Source organism: Pteronotus mesoamericanus, unplaced genomic scaffold (assembly GCF_021234165.1).
Source record: "Pteronotus mesoamericanus isolate MK-2021 breed Mesoamerican mustached bat unplaced genomic scaffold, CSHL_Meso_final scaffold_54, whole genome shotgun sequence".
Lineage (NCBI taxonomy): Eukaryota > Metazoa > Chordata > Mammalia > Chiroptera > Mormoopidae > Pteronotus > Pteronotus mesoamericanus.
Window position 1 is genome coordinate 27,736,391 of NW_026555321.1, and position 27,692 is coordinate 27,764,082.

Below are 27,692 nucleotides of genomic sequence, written 5' to 3' on the forward strand. Positions count from 1 at the left end.
GCACAGTCTTACTTAATTTTTCAAAATAGTTCTTGCTTTTTAATAAAACATCTGATCTAATTTTCTTACAGTCTCAAAACATTTCATTTTATTTCAATATAATGACAACTTTAAACAGAGACAAGAGGAAAGGAAGGAGGGGTGGGCAGGGGAAAAGGAAGGGAAGGGTTGCAAGTCAAGGAACATATAGCAAGGACTCATGTACAAAATCAAAGTGGGGAAGGATTGAGGGAGGCTAAGGGGGGAGGGGGCAGGGGAAAGTGGTGGAGGGAAGGCAGAGACAAATGTATTTGGAAAAATAAATTAATTAAAAAAATAATGTTTAAAAATGGAAAAAATTAGAATAAAAATATTCTTCTACAAAAAATATATATAATGACAACTTTATACAAAGAGCAAATCAAAGTCACTATTTTTTTAAAAGGTAAAATTTAGAACTATAGCATTATATAAATAAACATTTATACCAGGTCTTGTGAGATACACCTTTGTTATTTGTGCCACCTCCCTTTTCCACTTGTATACATTCGAAGAGTGAGAATCTTTTAGTTCCATACAACTGACTGGATTTGATAGTTTGATAATGATAAGGTTTTGGTGGTGATAGGTTTTTACAGATATGGCTTTAGAAATTAAAAACATCTCTGTTGTACTATACATAGAATTTTGAGATGCATATGTCAGTAGCTGGAATGTTTTAATTTTGCACAGCAGCAATGTCAAGATTTTGTTTAGAAACAAATTGTTTAGAAAAAAATAAAATTAAGAGTTGCTGTCTCTGATTGTCAATACTTGGAATTATTCTAATTATTTGCATCTCTGATAAGTAAATAAACTTGCTATAGCTGTCTTTCCAGATCTGCCTGTAATAAGAGGAAGGGGGAGGAGATGAGGCAGCTACTTAAGTTTATCAGTCTTACCCAGCTCTGTGAAACCTTGAGTTTATTTCTATAACATCTGAAGAGATTTTGGTCTTTTATCGTGGATTTTTTAGTGTGTGTATATGCACGTGCGTGTGCAGTTATCTGACCGTCCTCTAAATGTATGCATTGTTAAAGTGGTGGGCCTGAGTTGTCCAACTAGAATGTAAATTAATTCAGGCTTAGATGTCTTTGCTGATTATAGTAAAGTCATAAACAATTAACTTCAAATAAGTATATTATATCTAGCTTTGCAACAAAAAATAAGGGGAACAGAGACATTAACATATTGAAAGACATGGTGACTAAAATTATATTTTAGTGAGTTAGGTTATGGCAACCACATCAAATGCTTAATGACAGAACAGACACATGCTAGCCTGCATTATGTCTACTCTCATCTACACAATACCACATGAGGCAGCTACTGCTATCCTTAGGTAGATAACGAAACAGGTTCAGAAAAGTTTAAGTAACTTTCACAAGATCCATAGCGTGGCCAATGGGCAAGCAGGGTTTCAAACCTGGGCCTGGCCTATTCCAAAGCATGCTACTCTTCTCATTGATCTTGGCTTTAAATATGCTTGATCTATTTAATTCTTGTTTATATAAATCTAAAACATTTTATGATTTTTTTTTTACAAATGCTAAAGTATCTCTTTGACTTTCTGTTGGCTTAAATATTAATGTGTCTTCATATCCTTAATAGACAACAGTAGTGACAGTTTTGTTGTCATAAAATATTTTTATAATTTCCTATTTATTCCTTTCACTCTGGGAAGAAAATGGGTTGAGAAGGGAGAGGAGGCAATGAGTGAGAAGCAAGTATTATTAAAGAACTACGAATTAAATAACTTATCAGTGACTAGCTATTGAGTGACTTATAAGAGTTAAAACTCACACCAAATCCTGACATCCTTGCCCTCACCACCTGCTTCTCTACCATCTGATTGGTGGGTTAAGTATTGACTATAGTCTGAATCGAAAGCTGTAGGTCAGTGATCAAAGCCACAAGTTGTCTCCAATTCATTTGAATTTTTATGTGGAATATGGATAGCTTTTGAAAAGTAAAGGTTTCAGCCTAATTGTTTCTATTAAATAGTGTTTGATATTATCAAGATTTTTGAGGGGAAAATTAAGACAGTACTCTCTGAACCAAGTCTTAAGGTATTCCATGTTACCACTAGGTAGTGCTAGACACTATTTTTATTTTTATTATGATTTCAAGAGTCTCTTCTTACAGATTGAGGAAAGAAGTATTTTTCCAGATTAAATATTTCTGAAAACCTAGTGGCTTTGTCTTTCATTCTTTAATTCTTTCAAATTTTTTTAGTCATAGAATTTTTTCCTTTAATTTAGTCATAATCATTACTATCATTTTCATCCACTCAGTCCTTACTAGACAACTTTTATTGATCTATTTAGTTTACATTTTTTACTTTATCATCTTCGTTTTTTAATTCAGTGTTTTTGTGCATGACATTTCACCATTTTTTTCCTGCAGATGACCCTCATGTTCAGTATTCTGCAGTGAGCAGCTTTGTATTTCTTCGTTTCTTTGCTGTAGCCGTAGTATCACCTCATACTTTTCATTTGCGACCTCATCATCCAGTAAGTGTTGTTTTCCTCAAAGCTTTATTCCATTTTTATTTATTTTTATTAAAATGGAAAAAAAGATAAAATAAGCCAGTTTCACTTGGCTATGTTTTCTTAAATTCACTGGGCATTTTTCTTGGACATTTCAGTCTTTTAGAGAAGGCTGAAAATCCTATTTTTTTGTTGTTGCTGTTAAGAGAGATTACACAAAGTAATAAAATATTGCTAATTGTTGAAGCTTGGTGATGGGTACAAAGAGGATTTATTTTATTTACCATCTGCTATTGTGTAAGTTTGTAAATTTCCTTAATAGTTTTTAAAAAATTAATTATAGGTTTAGTTTAACCTTGAAGACACTTTTAAATCTTACAGAAATTTGAAGAGGCTCATTTCTGACAGATGTAGAAACTTTTATTGGAACAGAATTTGTTTGCTCTCTCCATATTTTTGCTTTTTATTTACCTGAGATGATACTGTAATTATATGAAATTTAAAACCTTTTAAAAGCATGTAAACTTTTTGTTGTGAAGACCTATTTAATTACTTAAACAGGAGTCTGTACCATATAGATTTACATTTCTTAACACATCAAAACTCCTCATTTTTCCTATTTGTTTCCTTCTCATATAGTGTATTTCTGCTGATTCTTTAACCTTTTGTGTCCCAGAGAGTTTATGATCTTATCTAATTGTTTTTGCTGCTGATTTGTATAACAAATAATAGTAGCCAAGCCCTGGCTGGTGTAGCTCAGTGGATGGAGTGCCAGCCTGAGAATGAAAGGGTCACTCATTCGATTCCCAGTCAGGACACATGCCTCAGATACAGGCCAGGCCCCCATTAAGGGTTGCATGAGAAGCAAACACACATTGATATTTCTTTCCCTCTCTTTCTCTCTCTCTTCCCCTCACTATAAAAATAAATAAATAAAACCTTTAGAAAAAATAATAGCCAAGATTTATTTAGTGCTTACTTTGTACTAGACTCTGTTTTAAGTACTTTATGTTTTAACTTACTTAGCCTTCCTAGTAACCCTGTGAGTAAATTTTGTTATCATCCCCATTTTCAGATAAGAAAATCACAATTCAGTAACTTTGCCAAGGTCAAACAACTAATTAACTTACGATTTGCTGTCACTGAGTTTGAACTGAATTAAACCAGAATTCTAGTTCAGTCTTCCCAGTCTGTGAGCTTACCCCTCTTAGACAGTCAGATGTTGGAGCACATCTGTAATGTATCAGACACTGTGCTCAGCACTGTGGAGACAGTGATGGGAAAGCTCTACCTGCCCGTAGGAAACTCACTGACTGATACAATATGTAGAGGACCTGTGGGCTTTGCAGTTAAACTGGGCTCTGAAGGCCACTCCTTCTCTTGACATTGGCCACTCATTTAACTTTGAGAGCTGAACAGGACCATGCTGCTATGGCAGCAACATACCCTTTCTTGTCAAATGACAAATGGCCTGTGAGTAGCTGCAGCCAAGAATGGGCCAGTAACCTTTTATTAACATGCTGTCCTTTCTATGACTATGAAGCTGCACTGAACTTGGGGAAAAGCAAGAGCTTGGTAGCAGCATTCTGGACAGAAATAGAACTTCTATCTCTGAACTTGTGGCCCTGCCTGTATTCAGACTTGGATTTGTGTATTCCTGTAACAGATGTTTCAATAAAGTCCTTCTTTTTAAGAATCGTTCACTCTAATTGGGCAAATAGGGGAAATACATAAAATACATAGTCTAAAACTACATATATAAATCTAAAAGTAGCACCTGATTAGTACCAAGTTAGAACTGTAGACAGTTCATACTATACAAATTGAGAACAAATGATCCCAGGAACCTGTGGGTGATGTCATTGTCAAGACCAACACCGAAATTTATAGAGTGGTTGTAGAGGGAAGCCAAGTAAAATTTGTTGGATTTTACATTTAGCAGTTCTTTGAATTTCAAGAAGTCAGTTTTAGTAGAGGAAAAGAAAAGAAGAAAATCAGATTGCAGAAGATTATAGAATAAATAGGTAACCGTAGTTTTACCTAGGAAATAATATCAAAGGTGGGCTTGTCCTACTACTAGAATACATGGGCAAACTCAGTCATGTCCACATGAATGAATAATTTTTTTTAAAACACTAATTTTAAAACATATGTTAACATTGACACAATAGGCCACTCTTTCCAGAAATTTCATGGTAGGAGTGAAAAAGGATTGAACCATCCTTCTCACCATATCTCCCATTCTCTCATTTATAGCTCCGTGTAAAATTCAGCCATGGCAGACTTCTCTAATCCTTCAAGTCTAGGTTAGATGTCCATCTGTCTGTCTGTCTCTCTCTCCCTTTAATTTTTTAAAATCCTTACCCAATGATGTATTTTTTATTGATTTTAGAGAGAGAGGAATGGGGTGGGGGGAGTGGTACAGAAGAGGGAAGAGAGAGCCAGAAAGAAACATCGATCAGTTGCCTCTTATACATGCCTCCACTGGGTATCAAACCTGCAACCTAGGTATGTTCCCTGGCTGCGAATCAAACCTTTTGGTGTACAGGGTGACGCTCCAACCAACTGAGCCACTGGGCCAGGGCAGGTGCCTCTCTTATAGTACCCTGTGGCTCTCTTTGTCATGGCATTTCTCAGACTATTTTATAATCATCTGTTTATAGTCTCTGCCTGTGCACTGTTAGTACTGTAAGAGCAAGGGCTAGATCTTTTTCAAGTTTTTGTAACCCAAGCACATGGCACAGTTTCTAGGATAAGTAGAGTCTCAGTAATGTTTGGGAGTGAAAGATGGTAGCTCAGAGAGGGAACCCATCAAATGATTAGTCTTTTCCAAAAGGGGAAAACCTATATGTGGTTTAAATAGAGAAGAAGGGACCAACAGAAGGAGTAATTAAAAAGAGAAAGGGGCTTACTAATAACAGATCAATATCGTAAAGGATTCAGTAAGTATTTCTTTAAAAGAAAAAGTGATGGGGTAAACCTTGAGAAAAAGAATAATTCCTCCTTTTAAATATATGGTAGACTATATGAAATTGTTTTGTTTTTTATATATCAGAAAGAGTTAAATAATGGTGATTTCATATGGTTCAACCTAATATAAAGAATAAAGGATAGGAAATGTTGTTTTAAGGTGTGAGAGAGTCAACATTTTAGTTGATTTTAATAAATGTTACATAGCATCTAATATATACCAGTGCCAGGCTGTGCACTAGGTGTCAGATGTCTGAGGTACTGGTTATCTACGTAAAATAACAGTGGCAGATGGTAGCAGAGAAAAAATTTAGAATAACTTATTTGTTCACCAGGTATCAACAGCAGCTCAGTGAGATGATTGTCAAAGAACAGTGAGGGCCATGTTAATGTACATAATCCTCTGATGTGCAGAAACTATAAATATACTTTTTTTCTCTTTTCCTTGTTCAGGAAAATTATGACATAAAACACTAATTTTAAAACCAAATCTGAACAGGGAAATCTTGGTGAAATTCAGTTCAAATTCAGCTTATTAGCACATTGTTAAATATTGTAATATTCTTCCACAGCAGACAATTATAGGGACCTTTTATACATATAATGGAATCCTGGATGTTGAGCTAAATATTTCTGAATTAACAAAGCATGAAAATGTTTCATAAATACATAATACTAATCATATCCCAGATATCCCTTTTTTCCAGATATCCTTACTTCCTGGTCATCTCTTTGTCAATTTACTGCCTGTTTTCAATGTGGGAATCCTAAAATATTAAGGAATGTAGACCAAAAACTAAACCAAAGCATTTCTGTATCTAAATTTTCTTGAGTATGTCTTTTGATGGAAGATACTCTTTATTTGAATACCCAAACCAGAGATATTCTATATAGTGATAGGCAAATCAGTTATACAGATGTATGGGTTGATGAAAACCTATCAACCTGTATATATATATTTAAAATCTGTTCATTTCAGTATATTTAAATTATACCTCAAGGCGGGGGGGGGGGGGGGGTTGGCCCTTTTTTTTTTTTTTAAGTGAAGGAGGAAGTACTCATTAAGGAACACCATTTAGTCAATTTCACTTATATTTACTTTCTGATAGACAAGCCTGAAAAACACCTTGGATAATAGACCTAAATAGTTACCCTCTGCTAAGATCCTACATGAACTGGGTGACTTCTTATTTCCTAAGCTGAATTTGGGTCTTTGCTCCCGTGGCGTAAAGACTTGATTGCAAATTATTGAATATGCTTAGAGAAGGGTTGAGTACAGAAAATTGGTGCTATTTTTGGTTATAAGGTAGAAAAAAGTAGATGCCATTGACATTTCCAAAGTGAATAAAATTTGTTAGGTAATTCAATTTGCCATACTGTACAGAACAACATATATAATATTGATTAAATTATGGCTTTCAGAAGTAACATGTCATACATATAATTACTTCGGGAGGAATTGTCAGTTACACGTAGCTTCTTTAGTCTCTTTATTTCTTAGTCCAATGAGTTGTGCCTATCCTTAGCTAGATTTTTTAAAATTATATTTTATTGATTATGCTATTACAGTTGTCCCGATTTTCCCCCCTTGCCCAGCATGCCCCCACTCCCTCAGGCTATCCCCATACTATTGTTCTTGTCCATGGGTCATGCATATAAGTTCTTTGGCTACTCCATTTCCCATACTGTACTTTACAGCCCCGTGGCTATTCTGTGATTACCAGCTTGTACTTCTTAATCATCTTACTTCTTCACCCATACCCCTAACAGCCCCTGCCCATCTGGCGTCCATTGAAACACTCTCCATAGCCATTATTCTATCTCTGTTCTTGTTTGCTTAGTTTGTTTTTTATATTCATTTGTTGATAACTGTTTATTGCAGTTTTAATGTTTTAGTTTTGATCTTATTTTTCTTAAATTAAGTCCCTTTAACATTTTATATAATCATGGTTTGGTAATGATGAACTCCTTTATTTTTTTCTTGTCTGGGAAGCTCTTTATCCATCCTTCTATTATATAAATAATACCTTTGCTGGATAGAGCAGTCTTGGCTATAGGTTCCTACTTTTCATGACTTTGAATATTTCTTGCCAATCCCTTCTAGCCTGCAGAGTTTCTTTTGAGAAATCAGCTGACAGTCTTATGGGAATTCCCTTGTAGATAACTAACTACTTTTCTCTTGCTGCTTTTAAGATTCTCTCTTTATCTTTAACCTTTGGCATTTCAATTATGATGTGTCATAGAGTGGTCCTTTTTGCATCCATCTTGTTTGGGACTCTGTGCTTCCTGGACTTGCTTGTCTAGTTTCTCCACCAAATTAGGGAACTTTTCTTTCATTATTTTTTCAAATAAGTTTTCAATTTCTTGTTCTTTCTCTCCTTCTGGCACCCCTGTGATGCGAATGTTGGAACACTTGCTCTTGTCCCAGAGGCTGCTCACACTATCCTCGGTTTTTTTAAATTTTTTTTTCTCTTGTTACTCTGATTGGTCCTTTTTGCTTCCTTATATTCCATATCATTGATTTGATTCTTGGCTTCATCCACTCTACTGTTGTTTCCCTGTAAATTGTTACTTATTTCAATTAGTGTATCCTTCATTTCTGACTGGATCTTCTTTTATGCTGCTGAGGTCCTCACTAAGTTCCTTGAGAATCTTTATAACCAGTGTTTTAAACTCTGCATCTGATAGATTACTTATCTCCATTTTGTTTAGTTCTTTTTCTGGAGTTTTGATCTTTTCTTTCATCTGGGCCATGTTTCTTTGTCTTCTCAATTTAGCAGTCTTCCTGTGTAGGTTTCTATGTATTAGGTAGAGCTGCTATGACTCCCTGTCTTGGTAGTGTGGCCTGATGTAGTAGGTGTCCTGTAGAGGCCACTGGCACAGTCTCCCTTATCATCCAGGCTGGTTACTCTTCATGTGGGCTGAGTACACCCTCCTGCTATAGTTGAGCCTTGGCTGCTGTTGACAGGCCAATGGGAGGGATTCACCCAAGCGAGTCAGCGGCAAGGAGTGGCTGTGACCACTGACAACCAACCTCCGTCCTCCATGGAAGATCAGCTGTACAGGGGCAGGGTGGTGGTGCTCCAGTGTGGTCTGTAGTTGTCTGTTGGGTGCGCAGGCCCTGGAGTTTCCTGGGTGGTACAGGTCAAGGTCAGGCCCTACCTGTGTTTGCCCGAGGGCACCCTGCCTGAGCTATAAAGCAATCTGAAATGACTGCCTCTTGTGCTGGGCTTGGAGATTCTCAGGTGAAGCCAGGCTGTAAATCTAGGCTGGCTGCTGCTAGTGCTGAACCTAGGGCCACTTTGCAAGAGATACAGGGGCTGGGGGCTCTCTGAGGCTCGCTGATGCTTACTTGAGAGGCTATAGGAAGTTGTGAAGCATGAGCCAAAACCAGCCATTCATATGAAAAAGCCACTGTTAACAGCTGTAAGTTGGGTGGGACAGAACTTCACGGGATCCTCAGGGCAGGGCAAATAGTGTTAGCCAGGTTGATGGAGTCTCAGATATGGCATCCACCTGCTGGCTCTGTGGTTCTGGGGAGGGTTCACAAAAGGGACAGTGGCCTCTGCCCACCTTTCTGCCTGGGAGAAAGCTGTCCCCCAGCTCTCGCCTTGATGCCAGACTCTTTAGTTCCTCCCTGTGTGCCACTGGTGTCTTTCAAGGTGCTACCCCAGTGCTGGAGCTCAGAGGGAGTGAGTCTGAGTAAGTCCATATGTGAGTTCTTCTAGAAGAACTGCTTGGGACTCCAGAAGCTCCTTCCACTGACTCATTCCCAGCTGGTTTTTGCAACCAAAAGTTATGGATACTTATCTTCTTGGCACTGGAACTCTGGCTGGGGGGCTTGGTGAGGGGCTGGGACTCCTTGCTCCTGAGAGATCCCTTTGGAAATTTATTTACCGTACATGGATATGGAACCAGCCCATTCCACATCTTCCAGTCTGGATGGATGTGGCTTCTTTAATTCCATAGTTGTCAGACTTCCATTCACCTTGATTTCTGATGGTTCTGAGTGATGGTGGTTCTATAATTTAGATGTAATTTTGATATGATTGTGCAAGGAGGTGAGCCATGTTTACCTGTGCTGCCGTCTTGACCAGAAGTCTCCCTTTGCTAGATTTTAATTACATTACCTTGAATGAACATTTTTGAGAATTGTTTCAAAAGCAATAATATAGTCCATTCACTCTGTTCTGTACTTTGTACTTTTTATACAAATTCTATTTTTTTGAAAACTTAACGGGTTTTATGTCCTTTTTACATTCCTTAGGACCCACAGACAATTAGAACATTAACTCTTATCTCAAAAACCATTCAGACTTTGGGAAGCTGTGGTAGTTTGTCCAAAAGCAAGGTAAGTCTTGATGTCTCTTGCTTTGTATTCACACTTCTAAATATTGTACAACTCTGTGATCCCTTCTCCCTTTCTCCTTTCCAAATTAAAAACAAAGCAAAGCCAAAAATACATAGTATGTACAGATGCAGTAGCTGTCTTTTAGAGAGATGTTACGTCTTAGTCGCCTGTTAAAGAAGACAGATTAATTTAAACTAATTTATCTATGAGGGGTAGAGGGTCTGGTAAACCGATGCTAGTGCCTCCTGTTTATCTCTCTGTACCATAATCACCTAAGAGCTATTAGGGAAATCTTCAGCTCCAAGCCCTATAACTTTATTAAAATACATGATTGAATCCTTTTAGGTCTTAAGCCTAAGCTTTATTGAAAATACAGTTTACTGGTCTCAGTTCTCTGCTTAATATATGAAATCCTGTGTTTTTTTTTTCTTAGTCAAGTTTCAAGGAGACATTCATGTGTGAATTTTTCAAAATGTTTCAAGAAGAAGGGTATATTATAGCAGTTAAAAAGGTACGATTGTTTTGTTCTGGAAATATTAACATGTCTTATCATACAGCATTGGAGAAATAATATTTCATAGTATTCCTAGTAGTTAATCTCCAGTTTAAATAAATAATGTAAAACGATCCATCAACTATAACAAAGCTGTCTTTTTCCCCCCTCTCTCCTCCCATTCAAAACTATGGTATTTTTAGCTGTGAAAACACCTAAATGAGTTTTAGCGGTGGCTACTATTACCAGTGTCTTAACACAAGTTACAAGTATGTAGAATTAGGGTTTCTCAACGGCAGCATTATTGGCAGTTTAGTTGAGTAATTCTAGATTGTGAGGGGCTGTCTTATACTTTGTAGAATGTTTAGTCACATTTCTGGCCTCCACCAATTAAACCAGTAGTATATCCCTAGTTTGAAAACCAAAAGTGTCTCAAAACTGTCAAATGACCCCTGAAGGACAGAAATTGCCCCTGATCGAGAACCTCTAGTCTAGAGGTAAGGACTTAACTATGTGCCTGATGTATAGTAGGCACTTAATTGCCATAGTAAAAAATACATGAATTATTGAACATTTTATAAACAATGGAGACAAACAGTAGTAACTCAAGGAAAGTTGCTAAAATTAAAATGTACAAAAGCCTACAATATAAAATATCCTAACGCAAGGCTTACATACAATATACAAAAATTGCTATACTCAGAAACTGAGAGTATCTTGAAAAGATCTGTAATTTCTTGAGTTTTTAGTTCTGAATCATTCTAAACACAATGTAGCATTATTGTCATACCCTAAAAATTTGTTAAGAAAAATTGTTTTGAAGTATATTTAATCTTGGCTTGCAGGAAGTACTGTAACTTATTTATTACAGCTATAATTTATTGAATTTAAATTAGCAAAGCCAAATTTTAAAGATTTCATTCAGTTTCTACAACATGATTTACAGTTGATTGCCAAGAGTATATTTTGTGGAAACGTGTTTGTACTTTTAAAATTCTTACAGGGACTCAGTAAATTAAAATGATTTAAAAAATTAAAGCCAGTTGGAATCTCTTCATCTGGAATAGCGCAAGTTAAACCAAATTTTTTTTTTTAAGCAACCATTGAAGGTTTTTGAAGAGAAACTCTTTGAAAAGAATAAGCAAAGAGAAAGCTGCCCTTTTATTTATAGGACGTTGTTGAAACATTTGTGGGACAGTGTAGGCAGACTTTTGTTGGCAACGTTATGATGTTTTAAGGTTGTTTTTCCATTTCTTAATGACCTAGGCCATAGTAGCATCTGATTTTTTTTTTCCCTGACATAATCAATATGTAGAGTTGATAAGGTCAGTGGAGAAAGCAGGTAAGGGGTGCCAGGAGGTTAGTCTGTTCCTGATTCGCCCAGAGTCACTCACTCACATTCTCTTAGACCGTTACCGTGGTCTGTGTCCTGTCTCAAATTTGGTTCTAGGCTCCTAAACTAGCATAAGATATTTTGCTCTAATATAAGGGTTTTCTTTGTAATTCACTAGCTAAGTCTGGATATGTGCAATGACATAAAGTGCAAAAGCTTATGAAGCCCAGCTTCTCATTTCATATTGTTCTCACTAGTGACATTGACCACTGCTCCAGAATAAAATAGGTTATAACTCTGAATCCTGTACTATTCCCACAGATTATAGAAAGGGTAGCCTGGACAGGTCTATAAACAGAATGACCATGTAATTTTATGTCCAAACCTGGATACTTTTAAGAATTAAAAGGAGTTCTATTGATTATGTTGGGACCACAGCTGTAGACAAGGACATCCCTGAGCACACTGGGACTATATTCACCTTGCCTATAGTCCATCTTAATTATTGTGTTTTCCTTCACTTTGGCGAACTGTATCCCCCCCCCCACCCCCAGTATTTATAAATGTGGCCAATAAATAGTAAATGTAATAATTATCATAAATAATATTTCTCAAATCAGTGCCTTCAAGCAAAACTAAGAAATGAAACATTCAAATAAATCTGTTACACTTCATTAGCAGGTGGTCCCCAGAGAGAATTAACGATATGATAGGAAACACCTTTAGTTCCCTTAGATACTTGTTCTGTATCACCCAACCCACATACATATAATACAAAAGGAAGTCTCCTCTTGTTCTTTCACTTGCAAAGATTTCCTTCCAGGAAACTAGAAGTAAACATTCTACTGGAAACCCCCCAAGTGTAGGTTCTGGTGGGTAATTCACAGCCAGTCTTAGGAGAAAATGGCTGTGCCCACAAAGTCTGTTTGCATCAGGCACTGGTGCCTCAATGTCATTCTTACTGGAATGTAATTTGTTTTTATTTTTTTAAGTCCTACATGAGACAACACAGAAAAGTATTAAGGAAAAAGCAAGGACTAAACATGTAGTTCCTTTATTGGACAAAATAGAATTCTTCTCTAAGAACAAGAATTGGTCCTTGAACTAATTTCTCTTTCCCATGAAAGCCACATGCCAGGAAGCTCTTGACAAGTCAAGGTGGCGTATTTGTGAATACTGTTCACTGGGTAGCTTACCATTGCTAGAGATGGTACTTAAAATTTTCTTGAGCTATCACATTCCTACATTTTTCATAGGAAGTTTATAAATTGTGATTAGATTCCAGGTTATTACAGAGAACACAGCTGTACTTCAGCCATTCCTGTGAAATACTGACTCTCGGGGCTAAAGTCAATTTATAGTAGAAGTCAGCAAACCCTTCTCTCTTAGAAGCTAGTGACTAAAAATTTTAGGCTTAGTTGGCCACATAAGGGCTCTGCCACATATTCTTGTTTGTTTGTTTGTTTGTTTGTTTTTATAACTCTTTAAAAATGTAAAATAATTTCTTAACTCATAAGCCTTACAAAAGCACTTTGCAGGTTGAATCTGGCCTGCCAAGCCATAGTTTGGTGATCCCTGGTGATCCCTTACCTTTAATAGACATTTATAATCGTATTTAAAATCATTGGGACCAGAAGTATTTTAGAATTCAGTTTTCAGAGCTTTGAAAGGTACATGTTATTTCTCATATAATACCCCCAGTAGGGTTGCACGTCATAATCGAACACATTAACATTCATGTAGCACAAAGTATGAATATTCATATTAAGTAGATAAATACAAACTATAAATAGCCTTCCACCAATCAGGTTAAGTTATACACCCAAATGAGTTTGTAAATCAGGAGTAAAACGAAAAATCTCTTTCTGTTCAGAACTTTAGAGATTTCAGAACTACAGTTAAGGGATTATAGATTGAATTCTTTCTCAAGGAAATATAGGGTGGGTTTTAAGTAATTTAAGAATAAACTTTTTTAGAATACCTGTCATTTGTAAATTAGGGGCTTCCTCTACAATTAAATGTGTGTTTTGTTTTATGCATCACAATTACGTGTATTCCTTAATAATGAAGAACTTCACAGTGTTATTATCATTGAAATTTAAAATAAGCTGAATTTATGATGTATCTTAATACAAAGTGTAATATTTGCCTATTTCCCCATTTAGTTTTTGGATGAAATTTCATCTACTGAAACTAAAGAGTCCAGTGGTACAAGTGAGCCTGTGCACCTGAAAGAAGGGTAATTTGATGAAATTAGACATTAAAGTCACATTTTAGTTTAGATGTTGAGTAAGTACAAAGAGCATGGGTCTGGGAGTGAGAAATCTGGGTGTTTGTTCTGTGCTTGCTAGAACTGCCTGTGTAGCATCAATCAGGTAAGTCACTCTCACTGTCCTGTAAACTTCGTGTCAGGTGGGCATGGCTCCTTGTCCATACAGTCCCTAGAGTTGTTTTGCAAATATAATGAAATTGTGGGTATTAGACTAATTAGAGTTACTGTTTTGGAAAAGTAGCAGCACTGTTCACTCTGAAAGTAGTAGTCTTATCATGGGAAGTTAAGGGAGAAAATCACTCACTTGGCCCTTTTAATTTTTGGTGGCACAGTTATAAATACTAAATTAATTAAAGGCTTTCTTCCCTTAGTGTGGCAAAAATAAATCCAAAAGTTATAGATGGCAAAAACATTTATGTATGCTTAATATTAAATCTTATGCCACTTTTTTAATACACTTTAAAATGAAGGCAATTTTTGGCGGGAGGGCTTAACTATTTTAATATTTGTAACTAAATATTTACATCTGTTGTTTTGGCAGTGAGATGTATAAAAGAGCTCAGGGAAGAACTCGGATTGGAAAAAAGAACTTCAAGAAACGATGGTTCTGCTTAACAAGCAGAGAGCTCACCTACCACAAACAGCCAGGTAGTTGTGTGTATGCTTTATTGTGGGGTCTTTTGCTGGTTCTCAGGGAAGATTTCTTTTTGTTGCTTAATGTGACTATAGTTAACCTTTTCACTAATATTGCTGTAGTTTATAGTTTCTCACAGTGATACACACACACATTAAGAATGCAATAAATATTTGACAAGTGACACCATGCAAATTAAATATCTCTCACACATGCTCTGTTTTTTAAAAATCACTGCTGTTATAATCAATAAGAAACATCAAGACCTCTTAGAACTTGGTAGTTTCTTTAACTATCAGAGCCAAATTGGTAGGAATCAATAGCTAATTAATGAGAGTATTTTGTCATACCATTAGATAGTGATTCCTATAAAGTTAATCAGGTTCATTCTAGGCTGTTGAGCAGACTAACTCAAAGATGGAAATTTTAATTACTTGCCTTCTGAGAAAGTACAAATAGTCTGTCTGTATAAACAAAGCTGTCTTTTTACAGTATGATTTGAGGGCTTCAGAGAGGCCATTTTTTCCCTCAGTGGACTGACACAATGCTTAAAATTTTCATCTTTTAAGTTTATTCTTTGAGGTCAACTATTTATCCACAGAAGGCCATTAGCTTCTTCTGATTTCTCAGCAAAAACTTAGTATCTAGGGCATAGATCACATACAGTAGAATCCCTTTGATTTAAAGTGATCAGGATCCAAAGATGTTCACTTAACCAAAAAACATCAGTTAAAGCAAGAATCCTGAAAAACGAACAAAAAGATACATACATATCACAAATATTTATATAACTGTTCACGATCTTCTGAGAGCAAGTCGAGATCTTTTCTTTGAATATGGATCTATAGGCTGGATTTCCCCTTTGTCTTTCTTGTGCATATATACCACAAATGCATCAGTTTTCAGGTTGATTTCTCCAAAGTGAAGCTAGAACTTAAATACTTGAAAAGTAATCAAAGTACACAATCCTTTTAGATTTTCAGAATAGTCAACCTAGTCTTTTACAGCTCTCTCACCCCCATATAAATCAACCTTATTTATATAGATGTAAGTCTCCTTTTTGAAGCTTTTCAAAGCACTTGCCTGATTTTCATATAAATAGTAAATGTCTTCATAGGGGGCAGTTGTTACTTTATATATGTTTCAGTAAATTATAATTACAACATGGGAAATGGCATAAATAAATTTGGGGACAAATTCAATGGACTTGATAAGCCAAAAAAAAAAAAAATACCAACAAAAAACAAAAACCTAACCAACGGAACAGAGATAGGCTTAATCGATAGTAGCCTGGCAACCATAAGTATTCAGCATCCCATGAACATCATTCATTATGTTTTACAGAGGAAATAAGGAGTCTCAGTCAATCTATCAAATATGTTAGGTAAAGTAAGAGAGCTTCTCCTGCAAATTCTGAAATGATAAAACAAGCACCAGACATAGACTGCTTTTAAGAGAATGTAGAGTGCTAAGTGTTTAGGTGCTTCTTGAAGAGTGGAGTGATAAAAATGTTTTGTTTTATAATTTCTTTGAATGATCTAGCCAGGATAACTATATACGTCCAAATATGTTAGCAAGACATAAGAAACCAAAGTGAATTTTTTTTTAGGCGCCCAGATAATTTGTTATGGCATACAAATATTCAGTTGACTAAAGATCAGTAGGCTACACACTTGTCCTTCCAGACAGCATTTTTTATGCTAAGCATATTTTGAGAGATTTAGAAGTTACAGCTCATGTTGAATACTGTATAAATGTTCTCTCATATATAGCAGTATTTTAAAAATAGCTGTCATAATTGCTAATTATGTTTAAGTTATGTTTACATTAACAATACATTGAAATAAAATTTTAAGGTGAGTTAGTCATTCTTCATGAATAAATAAGCTATTCTTTCCTTATTTAAAGTATTTTCTAATCTAAGCAAACATTCTAAAGTCTTTTTTGGTTTTAGACTTTAAGAATCAGATGATAGCTTTGGACCCTTTCCTCCAGAAAAATGCACATACAAACTAGACACAGAATTTTGCATATAATTTCAGGGAGTTCATGGACCCAAAACCCATTCACAGTTTTCGGTAACCTCTATTCTAATCAGTGATCTCGTGAGGATAAAATTTCATGGAATGATTAGGCTGCTCTAGGTATAAAATTGACACATTAGAAGTTAACACTGTTTTCAGGCCTTAAGCAATTTAACATGTTGAAATGACTTGGAGGAGTGAGCTCTGTTCTATGAAGTTGTGAGATTGTTTACCAAAGCCTACAGTTTTAAGCATCCATGCCTGTTGCTTTAACTATTTTGATGGATTTTTCCAAAATGTATTACATGCTTCCCTGCCTTCTAAAAAAGAGTTCATTGAACGTAAGTTAACATTTTCTAGATGACTTGGATCTGTCATTGATAATATTATTATATAGTGCTCTTATTTAATGATGTTTTCAAGGCTGTTTATGGGTGTGCGCAGCTGTTTACTCCCCAGCTAAATGCCTTGGACTGCTGTGCTTTTTGTGTTCCTGTGTTCGTTTTTCTCTATCCCCTATATGTTTAGGCTGACATCTTTATTTCTTGTACTGTCAATGAACCATAATGTAACATCTCACTTCCACCTCCATCACCCACCTTCATTTTTCACTGCTAATATACTAGGAATGAGGCTATAGATCTTGCGTTTGTTAAAATTATGCATAAGATTAAACGTCTTTGATTACAGACTTAAGGAATTTCCCCTATGAATAAAATACTTGGGCTTTGGATTCTTTGGTTGTTAAGCAACTGCTTTGTTTATGTGCTGTTTCCTTGCTGCTTTCTGGACAGCCAAGGCTGCTAGTTAAGTTTCTTGCTACACTTACTATGTGACTTTGATGCCTGAAAGAGTGCCTCCCAAAGTTTCTGTAACATAGTTCTGAATCATTGAGTCTTTTGCTCCATCCTCTTACTGGACACGTATTCTGAGTTTTTCTACCACTTAGGATCAAACAATGTGGTTTTTTTCCAAATTACTGGAAGATGAATTAATGTAACTTTTAAATTTTAAGGGTTTTTCTCAAATAAGTTGTTAATTTTTGGGTTCCTGCTTAAGTAATTACAGGCAATAGTAAGCAACAAATCTTAAAGATAGCTAAGTTAACGTGTAGCAAATGACTATTATAGGGTACTCAGTCAGTTATCAGTCATGATTACATTGGCAATTTTTTATGGACCTGTGTGCTTGTGATTAAGGTTTTCCTGCTACATTGTCATGTAGTCATCTACTACAAGTAGAAGTTCTAGTTACATGCTGGAACCAAATGTGTTGCTGACGTTCCAGCCTCTTCCCGTCTCATGCAGTCTCATCTTTTGCGTTCTCTATATGTCACTGTGCCAAACTACTCTTGCAATTTCTTTAACTTGTACTCTTTTTACAGTTGTGCTTTTGCATATGCTCTACCTAGAAATACCCTTCTTCCTTCTTCACCTTTAATACTTAAATCAAGTGTTAGCCTTTTACAGAAATCATTTATAAGCCTTTAGCCATCTCAGCTGAGGTATTCCCTTACTATGTTTCTTTATTGCCTTTGTGATAGCTTCTACCACATTGTATGGTCCTTACTTTTCTCTCTCTGTCCCCCTGGCCTTTAAAATCATCAGTGGTAGGGACTTTATTTTTACTACCTTCATTAAGCCATTACATTAAGTAAATGTTTTTAATAAATGGTGTTCTTCAAAGAAGACCATATCTTCTAGCTATGTTATCATCTGAATTATTTTAAGAACTACAGCTCTAGGCTTCTAACCTGTTGACCAAGCATGCTAATAATAGGTTATTAACAAATTCGTCTCTGAAATTCCATCCAGTACCAAACTTGATTAGGTATTACCTACTTTGGGAGACGTGACACACACAGATGCATACATACAACCTACACAACTTTCATGTGATAGCCCATGTTCCAGCTCATACAGCCTGTGGACAATATGAAAGAAACTTCCACGATGTTTTAAACAGGAATTTTAATATATTTGGATTGACTTTTCACTTGCTCATATTTTCACACATAGGGCTCTATAGTATTTTTTTCTTTGATAATTAAAGAATATCATCAATTCAGTCATGCGTTCATTCACCAAATTTTTTATTGAGTGCCTACTTTGTGCGCGATGCTGTTGGAGATTCTGGAGAAAACAGTAGTGAACTAAACATATGAAAATCCTTGCTCTTGTGGATCTTATAGTTTAGTGGTAATAGATAATACACACACAAAAAACATGTAGTATATTGGAGGGATTTAAATGAGATGGACCAAAATAAAGCACAGGAGCGGAATAGAGAATGATGGGCTCATTGAGGAAAGTCGTGATATTAAAAATTCTAGCCAGGAGTGGCTTCATTAAGAAAGTGACATTTGAGCAAAGACTTAAAGATGACAAAAGGATGTGCCATGTGGATATTTGGAGTAATAATAACACAAATGTAGCTAGCAGCAGCCAGTATAAAGGCCTTGAAAAGAAGCATGCCTGGAGTGTTCAAGGAACAAGAGAAAGCTCCTGTGGCTAGGAAAAAATGAGCAAGGGGGTAATTATAGAAACTGAGGCCAAAAGATCATGGAGAAGTTAGACATTGTAGGACTTTGTGAACCACTGGAAGTCTTTTACTCTGAGTAAGATGGAAAGGCATTGGAGAATTTTAAGCAGAGGAATAATGTTGCTTTAATAGGATTAATCAGTCATGCCATGTAGAGTGCGATGAGAATAGAATGCAGGGGGCAAGGAGACAAGTTAAGACACTTTTGCAGTAACCCGGGGGGAGAAGATAATGGTTTGGACCAGTTGGTAACCATGGAGGTGGTAAAAATGGATCGCATTCTGGATCTCTTACGAAGGTCGTACTCACAGGATTTGCCAGAGCAGAGGTCTTCAACCTCTGGCCCACAGAGCATCCTGACAGGTAGCCAGGTAGAGGGCCATGCAGCAGGAGGTGAGCAGTGAGCAGGCCTGGAAACTTTGTCTGTATTTCCAGCCACTCCCCAGGGCTCACATTAGCGCCTGAGCTTTGCCTCCTGTCAGATCAGCAGCAGCATTCTATTCTCATAGGAGAATCTGTGCATTTAAATCATCCCGAAACCAGCCCCCAGCCCCCCAGTCCCTAGTCTGTGGAAAAACTATCTTCCACAAAACTGGTCCCTGGTGCCAAAAGTTGGGGACCTCTGTGCTAGAGGATCAGATATCGAGAATGAGAGAAAGAGATGGGATCCCCTCCTCCTATCCTGCCCAGCACAATTTCTTACATAATGTATTTGTCTTTCCTGGGTTTATTATTTATTTTGGAGGAATACATCCTCAAGGAATTATTTCAGATAGCCTTTATGGCTGATAAATGAGTCCTTGCATAATTTTTAAAAAGTCTTTTACCCTTTATCTTGAATGATAGTTATACTGTATTTAAAATTATTTTCTCTCAGAACTTTGAAGCTATTACCCCGTGGTTTGCTAATTTCCATTGTTGCTGGTGAGAATTTTGATGTCAGTCTTCTGGCTCTCAGTCTTGATTCTTCTTCCTAGAAACTCTTTAAGACTTCCTTTAGTTTTCAGGTTCTAATATTTTACAGCCAAGAGTATAGTTATTGTCTCTTTTTCTTCCATTTGCTCAGCACTTGATGGGTCCTTTCAATCTGAAGACTTCTACCTTTATCTTTGGGACATTTTCCTTAGTAATTTTCTCTTAAACACTAGTTCTATTCTGTTTCTAGAATTCTGATTAGACAGATACTGAAATTTCTAAATCTGTCCACCATGGCTTTTACCTTTTCATGCCTAACAGTTTGTCTTGTGTGTATTTTTGGAGAGTCCTCAGTAAAATCATTTGTTTTACTACTTTACTTTGTAATTCATTCCAGTTAACACTATTAACTGTGAAATTAACTCTGATGACATGACAGTGTATGTGTCCGGGAGCAATGTGCTTTCTATATGTATGTAATATTACAGTTTGTCCAGAAATTAACAAATATGGCAATTCTAGGGTATGTGTATGCTTTGTATATTCAACATAATCTAAAAATAGAAATTTCCTGCAAAACTTTTAAATTCTCTTTAATCTCTGGTTCCTCCCACTGTCGCTTGATACCCAGACACGTCTTCTTTGCCCCGTACTTTGTTATACCCAGTTTCCTCAGATGTTACTCTTTGTGTACCATGTGTGTGTCTCATTTAGAGTTTGGTGGTTTCCTCATCTGTTTGGTAGTTTTTTTTTGGTGATTTCTTCATATTTGTGTTTAACAGTTCAGTCGCCTGCTTGGGTGTTGAGTAGCTTATTGCCAGTGATTATGAGGGTGGGGCAAGGGTGCTGATGCTTGTCTTCTGGTGTGGGGTCTCCCCTTCCCTCCTGAGGGCCAGCAACTACCTTTGACATGGCACTGCTCTGCAGCCCAGGATGCATCCCTGCTGCTTTAGCCTGGGACATATGCCTCTGTTGACTGATGCTTAGCACAAGCAGGGGGTTGGCGGGCAGGGGGGAGCGGATGAGGGCCTAGTTGGCCCAGCTGTTCCAGATGCAGCTCACCAACTAACCCTGATGTATGTCTGAGAGTGTCCATTGACTCTGGCTTAAAGCTCTCTTCTAACCAGTCCTACTTTTGCAGATGTCCTCTATGCTACATGTAGCGCCACTGTAGCTTGCTTCAGTTTACTCCCTCCCCACTCTCCCCTTGCCATAAATATGACTTTGTCTGCTTCCAGGAGCCTGCTGATAGTCTTTTCTTACTTTCCCACGCATTTACAGTTTGTATTTGTTAAAGTTAAATGTTTCCTCAGAAAAGTTTTCCCTAACCACCCAATTAAAGTAACTTCTGAATTACCTTCTATCATATCACCTCAGGTTATTTTCATTATAGCATTCATTTATCAGTCTTTCCAGACCTAAATGTAAACTTTACTTAGGGGTCTTATATGTTCTGTTTACTGATGTATCGCAAGTGGGACACAGTGCCTGGGATATAGAAGACATTCAACATGATAATTGAAATAAGTGACTTTATGTCTTTTTTTAAAATTACATATCACATTTGCTTAAATTACACAAATTTTAGATTTTATTATAGAAACCAGGTTTAGCAAATAGTCCATATTAACCTCTCTGTTTAAGAAAGAAAACCTTTGTTAACCAAATAATTGTCTTTGACCAAAAAGTAATATACATTTATCCATGGACTAATATAAAATATAAAGGTCTTAACCTCCAGCACTTTTAAGTTTGGTGGGAAATAAAGCAGAGCTTTGATTTTCTAAGAACAGCATTACAAAATGACCAGGAAAGGTTGAAATTCTATTTGTTTATAGTTTCTATGACTATATGAGAATCAAGTCTTTTCTAGGGTAACTTATAAGCTGAAGTGCACATCATATCTTTTATGCCATATTATTATGGAGCTCCTTTAGCAAACCGAAATTTGTGAATTCTTAAATTACGTTGAAGATTTACTCTACCAAATAAAATTTTTACTTTTGTTTCCTGTATCTCTTAGAATAAATTTGGTAGCTCTAGTCAGCTGACCAGCCAACCAACATGTGATAGTACTGAACAATTTTTCAATTTAAAATCATTATTTTGCCCTGACTGGTGTGGCTCAGTTGGTTGGACGTCATCCTGCAGAACAAAAGGTTGCCAGTTCAGTTCCTGAACAGAGCACATGCCTGGGTTCTGGGTTTGATCTCCCCATTGGGGGCACGTATTAGAGGCAACGGATCAGTGTTGCTCTCCCTCTCTTTCTCCCTCCCTTCCTCTCTCTCAATAAATAAACAAATATTTTGAGGGTTAACCCCTTAATTAAATATTAGATTAAAAAAACAGAAAAATCCACTTAGGTACAGTCAGATTCACTACTCATGTAATAACTCCATGACTGAAAATCCATGTCTCAGCAAATTTTGAGTAGGCCTCTGTTACTAAGTATATGTTTTTTAGTCCCCATATAATGTTACGAAATAATATAACATTTTACAAAATAATATTGATGTTAAAGATTTATAAGAAATTGTAATAAACTGAAGAATGCTTTTTGAATATGGTCTCACAGCAAAATAAAAATAATGGTAAATATATTAAAAATATTCTAAGTTTTTATTTTCCACATTGAGATCAAATTTATTTCCATATTTTCTTTGAAAATATTTTAAACGTTCTAATTTTTAAAAAAAGTAAAGAGGAAGTATCTTCGTAGAAAACAATAAAAATTTATCTGTTCCATAAAACAAAGACTATTTATATATGTGCAATTTGGAAATCTATAGTTACTTATACCATCAAAGAGGGTGAACTTAAATCTTATACCATTAGCCTCTTATCTTTATAATTCTGAGGAAGCTATTTTAATTTTGTTGTACTTCTTTTATTATTAGGCAAAGATGCAATTTACACAATTCCAGTGAAAAACATTCTTGCTGTGGAGAAACTGGAAGATAGCTCTTTCAACAAGAAAAATGTAAGTTACAGAAATAAGTAAAACTTTTTAAATTGCATATAATTACTTATTCAAAAATTTTCAAGAGGTTGGTCATTTTAGTATTTGCCATTAATCATTAATCTTTATAATTGCTGGTTAGGACTCTGTCTTAAAATTGTCCATTATTGTAGATGCCTTGTATAGTCTGCCTAGCCTATTAAGTTAAAGGAAGGAACTCTTCTCGATATTATCCTATTAAACTTTGCTGCTCGACTTTCAAGTCTTGTAGAAATATAGTCAACCAATCTGTACAATTTTATCTTCTGCTGCCTCTCAGTACATACATACCATTATACTCCAGCCAACCAAAATGATTTCCTTGTTTTTCTTTATTTTCCCACTGCTTTGCCTTTACTTATACTTTTTTCTCCAACTGAAATCCCCTCCCTTAACTCCTATGTTATGATAGTCTGTTCCTTTGGGCACGTGTGGCTTCTAAAAAATTATATAATAATGTACTGTTTAGTATCATGTGACTCAGATTGCTTAAAATGTAACAGTTCATGAGATACCTGAGTAGCAGTTACCTAGTCAAACTATTTTTCTCTTATATACTTTTTTTGTGTTTTGTACTATGTGTTGGTTTTGAGACTCACTAGCTTTTTATCTTAATTGCCTATAAAGATGTTCCAAGTAATACATACGGAGAAACCACTCTATGTCCAGGCAAATAATTGCGTAGAAGCTAATGAGTGGATAGACGTACTCTGCAGGGTGAGCCGATGCAATCAGAACAGGCTCAGTTCTTATCATCCCTCTGCATATCTAAATGGCAGCTGGCTCTGCTGTCAGGAGACCAGTGAAAACGCTCCAGGCTGCAAGCCATGTACTGCGTAAGTGTCTTCTGATTTAAAAAGCAATGTTTCATATGTGGTGTGTCTATACAGTGGAATATTACTTAGCCATGAAGTGGAATGGAGTGCTGATATGTTATAACACACATGAAGCTTGAAAACATGCTAAGTGAAAGAAGCCAGACACAGAGACCATATACTGTATGTTAACATTTATATAGTGTCCAGAATAGGTAAATTCTTGGAGACAGAAAGTAGATTAGCAGTTGTAAGGAGTGGGAGGGTGTAGGAATGGAGAGTGCTAATGGAGACAGAGTTTCTATTGGGGTGATGAAAATGTTCCCAAATAAATAGGGGCTGGCACAAGTCAGAAAAAAAGGGCAGTGTCTAAGTGGAGCAAGATAATCAAGGAAGAAGGACTTAGTGTTCTCTTTTAATTGTGTGGAACAGCTGTTGTCTCTCTTTAGACGTAAGAAGTAACATATTGCTATCGTGTTGAAGCATAGGTTATGAAAATGATTTCACTTTTAAATTCCCCTCCTTTTGATTAGAGCTACATAATAACCAAACCTTGTTGGCCCTGTTTAATTTAATTATCATATGAGGCTAGATTTCTGAAGTTCCTTCTACAAAATTCTGTGGTTTTGTTTTTTAGTCTCAAACCTTCAAAAGTCTTTGGCATGTCAACAAAGTGAAATTTTTCCAATGTCTTTAATTTCATTTTTACCGTAGAGGTGTCCCTGCAGATATCCAAATAGATATTGATGAAGACAGAGAAACAGAAAGAATTTATTCCCTTTTTACCCTCAGTGTGCTTAAGCTACAGAAAATGGAAGGTAAATGTATGATTAAAATATTTTTATGTAACCGTGATCCTTAATTACTAGTTCCTAAAGTATTACTTTGGCATTATCTTTTTTTTTTCCTTAAGATTTTTAATTTATTTATATAGAGAGAGCGGAAGGGAGGGGGAGAGGGAGAGGAAGAAAAACTTCAGTGGTTGCCTCTCGCGTGCCCCCTACGGGGAACCTGCCCCGCAACCCAGGCATGTGCCCTGACTGGGAATCAGTCCAGCGACCCTTGGTTTGCTGGCTGGCACTCCCTGAGCTACACCAGATAGGACACTTTGGCATTATCTTAAAGTTGAAAATACTCATAGATTTACCAAAATATTACTTATGTGAAAGTTGACAAACTCAAAGGGGGGCATCTTTCATAGATGTTCATCAAGTAAAATATTTTTGCATAAATGTGATATCATAATTAATAAAATGAATGTATTTTGGTTATCTGTGCATTTCCAGGGGGAACTATCCCCAGCCTAGGACACTTGAAAAGTCTTATTTTTGTTACCAGTTACACTTATGAAATATAGTTGTCTGATCAGAGACTTTGCTGCTCATTGTAGAGGCTTGTGAAACTATAGCAGTGTATCAAGGACCACAGAAAGAGCCTGATGATTATTCCAACTTTGTAATCGAGGATTCTATAACAACCTTTAAGACAATTCAGCACATAAAAAGCATCATAAAGAAGCTAGATGAACCTCATGAAAAGTATAGGAAGAAAAGATCAAGTAGTGCAAAATATGGGAGCAAGTAAGTATATTTAAGAAACTTTAAACATATTTTTAAACATAGTTTGAGAGTGACTCTGCTGCTGTGTACTCACATGTGAAATGCAGACCCCCTGCTTACCTTTGTCTTTCAAGACCCAGCTCAGATACTTTCTCTTGAGTAAGAGTTTCCCTGGCCACTTACACAGTGATCTTTGTCTTTTCAGTTCTGGTTCCATTTCCTTATGTTGCTACTGTACTTCATCACCACTTCTAATGCTACATTCCAGTGTCGCATTCATTAAGTGGAATACTCAGTAGCCTGTTTTTTCTTTATTTTTTATTTTTATTGATCCTCTTTTTTCTTAGTTTCTCCTACCATGCCTTATACATAGTAAGTACTTAAAAAAATTTTTTTGGATCCATCTCAGATGTACATGGATAAGTGGATAACAGCTCAGCTAACGTGTATTAGGAGCTTACTCCAGCACCGGGTACTTTGCCTAGTACTTTACGTCATATCACTTAGATTGTTTTTAGCACCAAGTAACAGAAAACCCCAACTGAAGGCCCAGCCAGTAAGGAATCTTTTAACCTTTTAATTAAGTCCAAACTTCTACAGTTGTTTATTTCACCAGCTCAACACTGTCATGGGGTTCATCCAACCACTCAGCCATCGTCAACAGGATTTCTGTCTCCCTCAGGCTTGTCCCTTTATGATCATAGTGGGGGAACAGCAGTACAAAGCCTCTCATTTTTAAATAATAGTGTCCAGAGGCAGAAAGAGGTGTTTTCTACTCACTAAGAGAAAACAAGCTTATCTAAAGTTAACCCCAGCTTCCCCTAGGCTACAGGGCTGCCCAGGACTAGCACTGGAATCTGGTTTCTGTTTACACAGAAGTAAATAGGTATCAGATGGTCCTTAGACCAGCAAATAAGCGTTTGCAGCAATGTGGGCTCTTCCAATGATCCTCACATCAGCCCAGCATTGACAGCTATATTCCCATTGACAGCTAGAGAGACTGAGGCTCAGGCAAGGTAAATGCCTTGCCCAAGATCACACAGCTGATTAGTGAGGGGATTTGGATCCTGGCCCCTCCACTTTAGGTATTTTTTTAATTGTACGGGTTAATAATTATATTTGTGATTTACGGATAATACAAATTAGTTTAACAGGTATAAATGTTTGTGTTCTCCCTGAATAGAAGGCTCAGTACATTAGAAGGGTATTGTAAACATCCCATCCCTATCTCTTCTATGTTAATCTAATCAGTTCTCTTCCAACCGTAGTCAAGCAGTTTTGGAACTCAAGGAGGTTTCCATGTGAGGGTCCTAGCCAGTGCTAGATGAGCCTTAAGTAGTAGGTCCCTATACACACACTCCTATACACACACTGTACCCCTTCACAGCTTTATTTTTCTCTATTAAAAAATACCAACCTCACTTATACTAAATATTTTACTTGTTCATTTCATTTTCCCTATACCAGAATGCAAGCTCCATGAGGTCAAACAGTTTTGTCAATTTTGGTCATTGTTGTATCTGTAGCTTCTGATTTAGTGCTTGACATTTAATAGGTGGTAAGTAAATACTTGTTGAGTTAATGAAGTAAAACTTGGCATGAGAGAGTATCAAGGGAAAATTATAAATATGTAATGAATAGTATGAGATATTTGTCACTTTTTAAAATGTTAAATTCTTTACCTTATGAAAAATGATTTTCTTTTTTTTACCCCCACCCCTAGGGAAAATCCAATTGTTGGGAAGACATCTTAGAGTTTGACCAGTTGATTCAGAAGAACTGGAAAATACTATTTTTGTTGGAGTTTTTCAATTCATCATATATTTTGTTCATAGTATTTAAGAATGAACATTGGCTTCAGTTTCACCTGCATTCATATTGTATTTAATATTTAATAATTGAAATTAACTGTTTGGGGATCCTTGTATTGATGCATTACTAGAGAGTTTGAAACCCAAGATTCCCTTCATATCTATGTGTAGAAAGCCATGTTTCTGCAACTTCTTTTCAATAGAAAGAACCTTCCTACAGAAGCTTTGTGGAAAAAAAAAAGAGAAAGAGAACTCCTCCATAGCTGGAAACCATCTCTTCTTGTAACACTCCATGTTCTGTGGACTCTTCACTACCATTAGTGCCTGCTCTATACTGCCAACATTGTATTGTTTTTCTAGAAAATTCCAGTCCATGACAACTGAGACCTTTTCATTAGTTCACCTAGACCTCCGGCTTCAAAAAAGAAAAAAAAAGTAGGTTTTCCTTTGGTCCTTTAGTCCTTGCAGA

At 36.3% G+C, this 27,692-nt stretch overlaps 1 protein-coding gene across 1 annotated transcript in view; it reads left to right on the forward strand.

Moving 5' to 3' along the window:
- RASA2 (RAS p21 protein activator 2) overlaps nt 1-27,273 on the forward strand; it is a 110,745-nt gene extending 83,472 nt beyond the window's left edge. Inside the window, exons 15-24 of the mRNA XM_054595596.1 lie at nt 2,425-2,531; nt 9,745-9,828; nt 10,262-10,339; nt 13,820-13,893; nt 14,468-14,574; nt 22,938-23,020; nt 23,666-23,874; nt 24,568-24,671; nt 25,244-25,433; nt 27,136-27,273. Coding sequence (XP_054451571.1) covers nt 2,425-2,531; nt 9,745-9,828; nt 10,262-10,339; nt 13,820-13,893; nt 14,468-14,574; nt 22,938-23,020; nt 23,666-23,874; nt 24,568-24,671; nt 25,244-25,433; nt 27,136-27,166 — 1,067 coding nt within the window. The 3' untranslated portion in view covers nt 27,167-27,273. The remainder of the gene's footprint in view (nt 1-2,424; nt 2,532-9,744; nt 9,829-10,261; nt 10,340-13,819; nt 13,894-14,467; nt 14,575-22,937; nt 23,021-23,665; nt 23,875-24,567; nt 24,672-25,243; nt 25,434-27,135) is intronic.
- The last annotated feature ends 419 nt before the right edge of the window (nt 27,274-27,692 follow it).